Source organism: Lathyrus oleraceus, chromosome 7, assembly GCF_024323335.1.
Source record: "Lathyrus oleraceus cultivar Zhongwan6 chromosome 7, CAAS_Psat_ZW6_1.0, whole genome shotgun sequence".
NCBI classification, from domain to species: Eukaryota; Viridiplantae; Streptophyta; class Magnoliopsida; order Fabales; family Fabaceae; genus Lathyrus; species Lathyrus oleraceus.
This window is the reverse complement of record NC_066585.1, coordinates 512910990-512924047: the sequence shown is the minus strand read 5'-3', so window position 1 is coordinate 512924047 and position 13058 is coordinate 512910990. Positions and strand designations below refer to the sequence as shown.

The following is a 13058-nucleotide window of genomic DNA, read 5'->3' as shown; positions in this document are numbered from 1 at the left end:
GCGTACAAAGCTTCTTCCACCTTCAGAGGGTCAGAATCCACCTGTATTTTTTGCCTTTCTCCAAACTGGAGCCTTCCTTCTTTCAGAGCTTTCTGCACCAAATCCCTAAAAAGAATACATTGGTGAGTTTTGTGACCAAGGAAATTATGAAATTTAAAGAATCCCCTATTTTTCTTTTGTTCTAGGGGGGGGGGTCTTTTAAACCCTGAGGGATGACAATATGACCATCTTTTACTAATAGATCAAAGATTTCGTCGCACTTAGACACGTCGAAAGTATAGGTCTTAGCTACGTATTTGTCTATTTCTTCTGGTTCAACATGGTTTTTTCCATTTGACGGATTCAAAACCTTACACGCATACGGAGGTACGGGCTTAAGTTTTGCCATATTAACCTCACTCCTGTCGACTATATGTTCGTCATCGAAAGAAACTCCCTCGACCGCGATGTATGACACTTTTTATTTTTTATGATATCGCTCGCCTTAGACTTCTCAGCTTTCAGGCGTTCGATACGTCGAACTCTATCAACCAATTGGGCCATATCTCTCAGATACTGAGTATCCATATTTTTTCTTATAGAATAATCTATACCTCCAACTGCCATCTCGACTAGTTCGTGTTCAGGGACTTGAGTAAAGCATCATGCTTTCAGTAGTCTAAACCTGTTCAGATACTGATCAATTGATTCAGCAACCTTTCACTTAATGCTAGCTAGTTCTTTGAGGCTGATCTTTGATTGTCCCATGTAAAATTGTTCATGAAACAATCTCTCTAACTGTGTCCATGTTTGGATCGATTGTGGAGGTAGCGTCGTGAACCATGTAAACGTGTTTTTTGTCAGAGAACTTGGGAAGTATTTTAACTTCAAATCCTCATTGTTCGCTATGTCTCCAGCCTCGATCTCGTACCTGGCCACGTGCTCGACGGTGGATTCTTTAGTATCCCCAACGAACTTAGTAAATTTAGGGACTTTCCATCCCCTTGGCAATTCTGTCTATAAGACCAAATATGGTAGAGGCGAAGAGTATGTCGACCGCTGGAGGCAAGGACTTACTTCATTTTGCACTATGATCCGTTCGACGATAGCCTCTAGGTTTTGTTCCCCCATGGCTGCATCATGTCGAACTTGTCGAACCACCTGGTCAGGATCTTGGTTACGGTTAACCAGTACCACAGGGGGGCTTCATTCCACCCTTGGGATGTGTTCGAATTCCTGATATTCCTGTTCGACAGTATCATCTGTCATCTCCTGTTGTCAAACCGGTGTTTCTATTCGAGGAAGGGGCGTGAGATTCTGACGAACTTGAGCCCTTGGAGCTCCCAAAAAATCTCCAATCCTTGTCATTTGGGTTGCCAACTGCTGATAACTCTGTGTCGAATCCTGGATCAATGGCCTCAATATAGTACCCATTTGCTGAGTTAGCATGTGTACCATTTCATGGTTTCTTTCGTTCATCTGTTATCTCATAATGACGATAGAGCTTGACGTAAAAGTTGGGAATGATTGAGACGTCAATCCGAAACCTGGGGGTCGACCAAATGGGGTTGCCAAAGGTATAAACCCCTGGTAACGAGGGAATGACGATGTTGAGGTATCGCTATAAGTTGAACCGAGATTATGCATATTTTCCATAAACTCCGTCGACATTCCCAATGCTCTGTGCATAGAACCGTGAAACTGGGTATATGTTGCCCCATAGTTCCCATGGCTGTCGGTGTCGACATTTGTGGCAGACACGGCGTCAGAATTGGTCCTACAAACACTGTAGAAACGGTCGACGCCACACTAGAGCCGGTGTCGGCGGCCTGGGGTGTCATTGTGTCTCCTGCCGAAGACGTTTCTTCGTGGGGTCTAGGAGACGTCATTTTTCCACTGTGCAATCACGTATAACTTAACACTGTCGATGTCCCACCGGGCGTGCCAATTTTTAGGTTCGACAATAATCTCTAGCCTTCTTATAAGAGGGTTACTTGCAGGACCGACTACAAAGTCTTGGACTTAGTGTTTGGGTGTATGATTTTTTGGTAAGCAATGTTCTTGAAAGGTTTAAAAGGTGTAGACGCAACTCTTGATAAGTTAGAAACATAGTAAAAATAAGGTAAAAGTGAACGTATAAAAGATAAAGCAAGAAAGATAAAAGGTAAACTTTGTAAGATTAAATGACTTGTAAATATAAAGTGGAGGCAAAATACATTTTTGTGAGGAGATTGACTCTTTTCTCATAAACGCTTTGATACTTAAAGCTTTACCCCTACTGAAAATTTTCAAAATGCCACCTCTAGAATTTCACCTAACGTTGGCTTAAATACTAGCTGAAAATAACCGTCTGGAGGTTACAAAACCTTCTCATGATGCCACGCGTCGGTCCACTTCCCCCATCTTAGCGCATAACTACCCACGATCTCTTTGAGTGCCCACATTTTCCTTCACTGCTAAAAACTTTCGACTTCAACTGAGGCTTACAGGTGTCAACCTACGGACTCGTCCATCATCCTGTCGATGAGGCTCCGACAGGTCCCCTAATCGAAATTGGCCTTCTCCCTTATTCGAAATTGGTCAGCTAACATAAAGTCTTCCATATTGATCAACCTCCATCCCATTTAATTGAGTCTTTATTAACATCATTATACACTCCCAATTCATGCCATAAACAAGCATATTCACTAGAACCAATCAAAGTTCGGTGATATTCAAATGGGAGACTTATCAGAATCTGCATTTGCTGGTTGGAATCTTCATCGTGTTCTTGAGGATTCTTCATTTAGGTAACCTTTAATCTCCATTTTTCTGTTTTCTTTGTACAATCGTGTTTCTGCACTTGTAACAAACGAAATCCTTAAAACAATTTCATGAAATCACGCTGAATTGAGCATTTATGGGATTATAGGTTTCTTGAACTCATAAATGTTGATCAATTTTCATGAACTCAAACCCAGATTTAATGATTCCAACCTGTTTCAAATGGAAAACAACCCATAATGAATCATAATATAGTTCTAAGCATAATTCTATAAGCAATTGTACATATATCTCTAAAACAAGATTGGATTGAAGCCATTGGTAATTTGCTTGAAATCCTCTGACTCTTTTAAAAAAATTGTTGATGATTCGTGTTGATTATTTATTGATGATTCAAGTTGATTGTTTGTTGATTCATCCGTGTTTAATTTTTAAATTCATTTTTATTTTTGTATTTTGCATTTTATATTTTTGGAGCTTCATAGTTATCGTTTAAATGTAAGAGGGAGGGAAATGCATTTTCCACTTTGAATGAGAGGCGTTTGATTCCACTTGTTTTGATCATATCTTGCTCTAATCTGAACCATTGGATCTTGGCTTTAAGGCATCCATGTACAGGGAGCCCCACCATGGTCATGGAATCATGTCCATTTGGTCTTAATCTAAAGGCCCAGATGGAGCCCCTTGATTTCTAGATGAGATCAAATCAAGGGCATCTGATAACAATAAAATTACCAGTCGCGTGTCAGCTTTTTTTTCCATTATGTTTGGACTTCTAGGCCTCTAGATTGGGCCATTTTCTCTTTTCCTAGTCCACACCTCTCTTCATTTAATCTCCACACCCCTCGTTGGTGTGAGATGTTCAGAAGCGGGGTTTATATTAAGCCAAAACGCCTTTGTTTAGTCACACCCCCTTTCAGTCTCACACCTCTTGTTTGTGTGAGACATTTAGATTGTGGGAATCTCTAGGGCCCAAGCGCCCCAATTGGGCATGCTACCCCCGTTTTATTTCTGCACCCCCGGGATTTTATTTTTTTCTTGATTATTTATTTTCCTTTTAATTAATTAATGTTATTAAATTGTTTAGAGATTACAAAATCAAAGTTAATATCATTTTCAACACATTAAAAACAAAACTCTATTTTATTTTCAATATAATTCAAATCATTTTCACAACAAAATCAAATCATTTTCAATTAAATCAACTACAATTAAAGTTCGTCTTCAAACATTTTCTCAATTAAAACCAGATGAAAAGAGAATGGGGGAATGCACATCTTCTTGCTCATCGAATAAATGAGTGGTTGTCGTACGCCATATTTCTCAAATATTCGTCTTCAAAGTAAAACACATTAATTAATACTTGGATGAAAAGGGAATGGATGGATGCACATCCTCCTGCTCCTCGAATAAACAAGTGGGAGGCACATGCCTCGCTGCTTCGAATATTTGTCTTCTGCCAATAAATTTCAAAATTAAAACTTGGACGAAAAGGGAATGGGTGGATGCACATCCATCTACTTCTCGAATAAATGAGTGGTTGATGTATACTTCATTGCTCGAGTATTCACCGTCCATCTAAAAAACAACTTCAACTCATCAAATCTATTTTTTCTCCTCTGTGCGACTGCAAACTTTTTCACACATGAATGATGTTTTATCCATTCCAACATAATACAAGCGACCGTGCGCGACAAATAAGAAATGCTTAACTACTTGAATGCAACCTAAACATCATTCACTAAAATCAACCAATGAACAAACATTTTCTACAAAGAACTATGTAGCTTTGAATTCCTCATTGCACCGGAGGATACGTATGAGCAAGATTCAACGTCTCGTCAAACACCCTATTAAAAATCTTATTTTTAGTCATTTTCATTTCACATAAATATTTTTAATAACTACAAGAAATAAAAAATAACGTAAGCTAACACTCTTATTCATAAAGCTTATTAAATAGATCACACATATATATAAAATATAGACAAATGTACAAAGCTTAAAAAGATAGAAACTATTGCAATGTTTTAATATCTAAACGCCAGTCACCTGCAATGGCGTCGTTTTGTTGAATTGCAGTATTGCTATAAAGGGTAAGTATTTATTTTATCGTATCCATATGGACTGGTGCGATATCAATGTCATTAAATAGTTACTATGACTTTAAGCGTAAGTTTGAAAGATGTTTGATGATTTAAAGCTACAAAATGTAAAGAAAAAGTTTTAGAGAGATGAAGCTTATCATGATTGGATTTCATCCACCGATAGAATGTATAATTTACCCATCAGTTATACATAATCTAAACATTTATCAATATCAACACGTACCGCTCGCCAACAATACTTATGTTTAAACTCCTGACGAGAGGTCAACCGTATTATTGAATCGACGATCTCTCATCCTCTTAAACAATATGGTAGCATTAAGACTCGATACCCAAGTGAATGTTAAATCTAAATCTTTGTCTAGGGTTTAGCATCTAAGAGATGATTATCCTAGATCGAGATTCGAAGAGTATTTCTCAATAACAGTTCAAATCAATATGTAAAACTAGTAAACAAGGATAACAACGATATAAATTCATAAAGAGATTGTATAAAACGCCATGATCAATAAAAATACATAGTGTTACGATGAACTTACATCTAATCTCAACAAGAAAGGGATTTAGCTACTCATGGTAGCTAGATACAAAGAGAAGAATAAAGATGAACATGCATCAATCGTAATTTCCCAACGATTGATGCGAACCCATCTTCTGATCTTCAAGAAGCACCCTCACCTATTATTTTCTAAGTTTATCTCTCTCCACAATGTAATATGTATATAAAAATCTGAAGTGCAAAGCTATTTATACAAATATGAAAAAGTAGGTCGCGCTAAGCCCCAAATTTGGTGTTGAACGCCAAATTCAGAAAAAAAAAACACACATTAAATTGCCTTAAATGGCGCTAAGCGCCAAATTTGGTGCTAAGCGCGAAAGCTCCTTCCTCAGCAACTCAAAGCATGCTTTGAGCGCCCTAAGCCCCACCTGAAGCATTGATTTCCAAAAATTGCATGTTGAAGTAATTTCTTCCGCTTTTGATGTCCGAAGCTCCTCCAATGCAAACATACGTACAAAATGAGTTGCAAATGATCAATCTACACCATATTTACACATAATTTGAGGGTTTAACTCGTGAATCCAAAGAATCAAGCTAATAAGTTCCATTTTTTCATGCATAAATTTACTATAATTTGGCATTTATCAATTGGAGATAGTTTTGTTAACAGCGAACTAGGACAAAAATAACTGTGTTATTTTTATTGTTCGTGTTAGTGTTTGATTGTGTTGGTTTTGAAAAGATTTCATTTTTAGAAACTCGATTCAAACCCCATTTCTTGTGTTTATTTCCACCTTCAATTGGCATCAAAGCTCCGGTTTTGGTCCTGATAAGATTATCAAACACTTAACAGTGTCAAATAAAGATCCAGTGTGAAACACAATGGCTAATATCCCACCACTAGTTGCTCAAACAAATGATAGATATCACTATAATGCTAAACCTTATGTTTTTAATGGAGATATATTTGATTATTGGAAGGATAAAATAGAGAGCTTCTTTCTAGGTCACGATGTTGATCTATGGGATATGGTAGTTGATGGATACATACACCTAGTAGATGCAATTGGCAATAAAGTTGAAAGAAGAGTGATGACAGATCAACATAAGAAAGATTATAAGAATCATCATAAAGCAAGAACCATCTTACTGAACACTATTTCATACACTGAGTATGAAAAGATCATCAACCAAGATACTGTAAAATATTTATTTGACTATTTGAGGATGACTCATGAAGGGAACACACAAGTCAAATGAACCAAGGCTCTTGCCTTGATTCAAAAATATGAAGCATTCAAGATGGAGGATGAGGAAACTGTTGAGAACATGTTCTCAAGGTTTCAAAATCTTGTTAAAGGACTTAAGGTTTTGGACAAAGGGTATTCTATTGCTAATCATGTTAAGAAGATCATCAGAAATCTACCAAAAAGATGGAGACCTATGGTAACTACTCTGAATTTATCAAAGGATCTGCACAATACTTCTCTTGAATAACTGGTCAGTTCTTTAAGAAGTCATCAGATTGAGCTTGAGGAATATGAGCCCAAAAGAAAGAGAAAATCTATTGCTCTGAAGTCTTTGGGAAAATTTGAGAAGACAAAACCTCTTCAAGCTGAAACAGATGAAGATTCTAAAGAGGAATCAGAAGAAGAAGATGAATTGTCTCTTCTCTCTAGACGTGTCAATCAACTCTAGAAGAAAAGGAAAATCAAATTTAGAGGACAAAGAAGGACATGTGGTCATTCTAAGTCTACTTATGGATTCAAGAAAGCAGGATCTGGCAAAGAACTTATGTGCTTTGAGTACAAGGAGCCAGGACACTTCAAGAATGAATGTCCCCAGTTAAATAAAAAGAAACCTAATAATAACTTCAAAGGAAAGAAGAAGGGTATAATGGCTACATGGGATGATTCAGAGTCCTTAGAAGATGATTATGAGGGAGAGCGGGATAAAATGGCGCTGATGGCTTGCACAAAAGCTCTTATAGAGACTATCTCATTCTAAACTTGAATTTAGTTTATCATAAGTTGAGGACAAGTATCATAAGCTTCTGGAAAAATACAAGGATCTGAAAGAGATTCATGTATCTAAATCAGAAGCATACTATAAGCTTCAGAAAGAATTTTTCAAGTTTGAGTGAAGAAAATTTTATATTGAAAAACAACAACTCTGTGCCTCAAAGCAAGAGTCTAAAATCTGAGAAGAAATTTTTTTCAAAAGCTTCTACAGGTTCTAGTGATATCATAAAGAAATATGATAAATATTTCTAAAAGTTTCTTGCTAAAAACCTGAATAGAAGCTTAATGAATTCCATGATTTATGGCATAAGCATAAGTGGAACAAGGGGTATTGGTTATGATTCTAATGAATAATTTGATTCTGAAAAAGATGATAAACCAAATACTCTCCAGTCCCATTTTGTCCCTTATGGTAAACAAAATGGTGTTGTGTCAAAAGGTAGAATTGATACAAAACCTAAGGCTAAAGTAAAACCTCATTCTCGTTTCAACCATGCACAAAAACCCAAGTTTGTTAAAAACTCTAGGAAGACTAACCCCAAAGGATGTAGAAAGATGTGGGCACCTAAGGAAATGATAATTTATGTTGCATATATCCTTAGAAACAAAGTTGAGACACCTATCATGGTACCTGGACTCTGGATACTCGCGGAACATGACGGGAAGAAGGCATATGTTCCAAATTCTAGAACTTAGGCCTCGAGGCATCGTCGGTTTCGGAGGTGATCAGAAAGGAAAGATCATTGGCTTCAAAATAGTAGGTAACAATTCTCTCCTTTCCATTACTAATGTTCTTTTAGTTGAAGGACTAATGCATAACCTTTTGTCCATAAGTCAATTAAGTGACAATGATTATGACATTATTTTCAATCAAAAGTCCTGTAAAGTTGTCAGTCAAAAGGACAACTCAGTTCTTTTCAATGCAAAGAGGAAGAACAACATTTATAAGACAAGACTTTCTGTTATTTTCTATAATTACTAATGGTGTTATTTTCATTCATAATTTATTGTATGCTATAATTACTAATGGTGTTATTTTCTATGCAAAGAGGAAGAACAACATTTATAAGACAACATTTATAAGAACAACATTTATATTCTCATTCATAATTTATTGTATGCTATAATTACTAATGGTGTTATTTTCTAACAACTATTATTATTTGAAATGATAGGTGTTTAAAGCCAAGACACCAAGAAACATGACACCAAGACAACAAGATAGTATTATTTGTTGTAATGATGTGTATATTGTAGGTTGTTTTGTGCCATTTTGATTTTGATGTAATATAGAAATTTTGATTCCTAATGGAATTGTGTAATTGATGTAATACAATTTTTGGTCTAATTCACTTCAAAAATGGTTGTATTGTTGTTTATAGTCTGACATGATTCAGAAATATTCAGGTTTAAAATTTTGGAACTCTGTAAAATTGAATAATATATTTTAAAAAAATTATACCACAAATATTTTTAACTCAACCGTTGTTATAAGTAGAGCGCGATATCCAGAATAATAAAAGACAAGAATGACGAGGCTGAGATTCGAATCAAAAAACTATAAATTATTTCACAACGGTTGTTTGAATAAACAATTGTTATAAGTAGTGTGTTACCTAACTTATAACTACGGTTTCTCGCTCGTTGTGGAAACCGCCATACATACAACCACACGCTACCTAGCAACGGACGTGCAATCGTCATTATACATGTTTCACAACCGTCATTATATGTGTTTTCCATAATAGTGTGAACATTTTATAAGTGAAATGATCCATATACCTACAACCATAAAATTTAAGATGAATATATAGTATCTCTCGATTATGTGTTGTTTTTAATCTAACGTGAATGTTCCTCGGGATGATTCAAAAGTTTGTATCAAAATGAAAAATAAAGATTTAAATCTTTAATAGCACTAACATGGGATACGTATAAACATTTAATATCTCTTATAATTTTGTAGGATATAATATCTAACATCCACTCATTTAGTACTTGTCTTATTTAAGGGAAACATAAAGAACGTTTGTCTTTGGATTTTTCTAATGTAGTGCACTTTGATAAAAGTCCATATTATTTATTTTAAACTAAGATATGCATTAAAATATTGTTATTACAATTTCAGGTGGATTGCCAACTTCTTTATTTAGTGATGTCGTCTCAAACGAGCTATATCTTCTTACTCAATCCTGCATTTGGTAATAAAAATGAACTTAAGTTAATTCCTTAATCTTAATGAAAATAAAGGTTTTTATTTTTATATGATGAAAAATAAAATAAAATAAGTTAATTTGCTGTTTTTCTGTATAACTTTAGCATGATCAATAGTGTAAATATACATACTTGTTGCAGTCAGTGGAGGGACCAAGATTATAAGGCAAGTTAACCCCACATTTATCAGGGACGCCAACAAGAGCATCAACATTCAGTCCGGGCAGCATGTTAGCCGCTTTTTCGATACACCTACAGGCAGCTTGACGATCATCTTTCGTTGCGGCTTGGTTGTTTATAGCCTTAACGCCATCACAACACGGTTGTGGGACAACACCTACGATTCCGGTCACGTACGGGACACATGGTGCTAATTTTGCTTCAACTTGGCCACAACTGAGAGCAACAAGAGTTTGTGGTAGACCTAAAATCATGCAAACCATTATTGCTAAACAGGTAACCTTCATCAACAACATTGAGCTAGACATTGGATTGATGATTAGGGAACTTAGAAATAGGAGTTGGTGTTTTAGTTAGAATTTGATGTGTGGAGAATGATCAAAGGTTGGATATTTATAATGTGAATGAGATTCGAAATCTTGGAAAAATGAATGTGTTTTTTGTGTGTGTGAAGAAAACGGTTAGTTTGTTGAGGAGATGGAAATGCCTTCACGGTACGTATAGTCGCATGAATCATGTGTGAGTGAGTGTCTACAGTGCTTTAGATGATAACTTATGGGAAACTACTTTCATTAAAATTCTTTAGGTTGGTTTCGGAGTGAAGAATAAGGAATTAAAACGGAACTAATATTATAAAATAAAAAATATACAAAAAGTAAATCATAATAATAATAATAATAATAATAATAATAATGATAATATAATAATAATGATAATATAATAATAATAATATAATAATAATAATAATGATAATAATAATAATAATAATAATGATAATGATAATAATAATAATTATTATTATTATTATAATAATAATAATAATTATAATTATTATTACTATTATTATAATTCTAATAATAATAATAATAATAATAATAATAATAATAATAATAATAATAATAATTACTATTATTATAATAATAATAATAATACATAAAAATTAAGTTGTAACTAAAATACAAAATAAGATAAAGATTAACTCTTATTATTCTCATGATTAAACTTCTCATACTTCATCAAGTATGTTTGAAGTTGGCGATAGATTTTATGTTTATAAACATAAGATTTTAATTATTTAAAATAATTATAGAGAAATTCTAAACATAATACTGATATATACTTAATTATAGAGAAATTATTATTTGAAATATTCAAAGTTCCACGTTGAACAACTACACAAAAGTCATTTCACCATGATTAAAAAAGGGATACTACCACGCTTGATCAATTGTGGTGAGGTAGACGGTGGTTGTAAGTATGATGATTTTCACCTTATTGTGTGACCGTAATTATAGACTAGGTAGCGTGCTACTTATTAGAACGGTTATATTAAGCATCAGTAGTGAAATTCTTAACATTTAATATTTAATAATGGTTGTGCTAAACAAACATTTTGATATATACATCAGAGTTTACTATAAATTATGTGGAATGCTTATTTCGCCAATGCTCACTAAACATATAAATTTTTAATTTGAATAGAAATTATAATAAATTAAGTTATATTCAAAGAATAAGTTACACTAATCAATGTTATACAAGACTTCTTCATTCCATTATCCGCATTTTATCTTTAACGATTATATTTTGTTTAAATGCTCCTAGTTCTCCAACCTCCCATTCCTTCATCTCTATTTCAATTTATAAAATATTATTTACTTTGCAAACAAATTAGATGTGGAGAAAGAGGAGGTTGAAGAACTAAAAGCATTAAATCAAGTTTTTTAACCGTTAAATAGCGAAATACAGAAAATGGAGTAGAGAAATCTTATATAACATTGATAAGTGTAGTTTGTTTTCTAATATAACTTAATAACTCATATTGTAATTTTCTAATTCAATCCAAAACTTTATATATTCGGTAAGGGGTTGAAAAAATACTCAAATTACATAAGATATAATAAACTAATCTTATAAACAAACATTAACAACAACATTCATCAACAACAAACCTTAAAAACATACAAGATACAACAAACAACTTTTATTAACAATAACAAAATCATCAAGTACATACCATAAACAACATACAACTTACAACTTTTATTGCTACCAACAAACAACTTTTATCAACAACAACATATCAACTCATAAAATGTTTCACAAACATGCCTGACGCAGAATGGCATCCACTCTGAAAGGAGGATGAAACTAAAGTGAAAATTACAAACTTGTGTTGAATTTGAATGGATGTCATTATGAGTCTTTCACACAAGTTTACAGTGCTCACTTTATCTTCATCCTCGTTATACTTTTCGTTCATAGCAACATAAACCATTTGTGAACCACACCCATAGTATGGAGTTTCTTGAGTTAATTTTTTGCATTCACATTCCTTACTTACAAGTTAAAATGTATTAGCATGACATTGTAATTATAACATATGCAGAAAGTTCACTTATATAATCCCTAAACTTCTATAATTCATACATCAACAAAAGCTTCACTCACCTTAAGTTATACATGTCATATTAACCTACAATCAGGATGAAAGAAGCTATTGAAACATAAACAACGATACATAAACAACATAGTTCACTTCTTAGGTTATACATTTCTTCATATTAAGTTAACTTCTAAAAAGATTTGGAAACATAAACTATTGAACCATGTAAGTACCTATATTATATATTGTGAAGACTAACCTGTAATGTAACCATTTTCTAAGGTTTTATGGAGTTAAATCACATTTCGTAAGCTTTGATGCAACAAAGGAAACCATTCGAAGAAGACAAGTTCGTTGCATGAGTTTGGTGTTTCCATTTTGCATGTTTGTGAAGAAAGATTGTTGAAACGTTAATGGAGATTAAGATATATGAGAAAGACGAGTGAGAGGGATGTTAGGATTTTATTTTGAGAGAGACAGTTGTTATCTACAAAAGTGAGATAACTTATCTTTTATATATATACTTTAATAATGGGTTCAAACTAGAATCAAGATCGATATATACTTTAATTACAGAGAAGTTGTTATTTGAAAGATTCAGTGTCCCATATTGCACAACTACATAAAAGTCATTTCGTCACGGTTGAAAAATGGATACCATCATGCTTGACCAACCATGGTCAGGTAGAGGGTGGTTATAAGTATGACGCTTTCCATCATAGTCGTGTTATCATAATTCTAAAATAGGTAGCGTGCAACCTATAAAAACGGTTTTATTAAAAAATTATAGTGAAATTCTCAACACTTAACGTTGAATAACGGTTGTGCTCAATAACCGTTGTGATATATACACCTAAGTTTATATAAATTATGTGGAATTCTTATTTCTCCAATGCTCAATAAACATA

General features: G+C 33.8%; 1 protein-coding gene across 1 annotated transcript; it reads right to left on the bottom strand.

Annotated features, from left to right (window-relative positions):
• Positions 1–9299: 9299 nt before the first annotated feature.
• On the bottom strand, positions 9300–10139 carry LOC127101079 (non-specific lipid-transfer protein 1). Its single transcript, XM_051038407.1, has 2 exons — positions 9717–10139; positions 9300–9562 (listed from the first exon to the last, which is right to left on the bottom strand). Exons 1-2 carry the CDS (start codon positions 10070–10072, stop codon positions 9553–9555), a joined length of 366 nt encoding a protein of 121 aa, XP_050894364.1. The 5' UTR covers positions 10073–10139; the 3' UTR covers positions 9300–9552.
• Positions 10140–13058: the final 2919 nt, after the last annotated feature.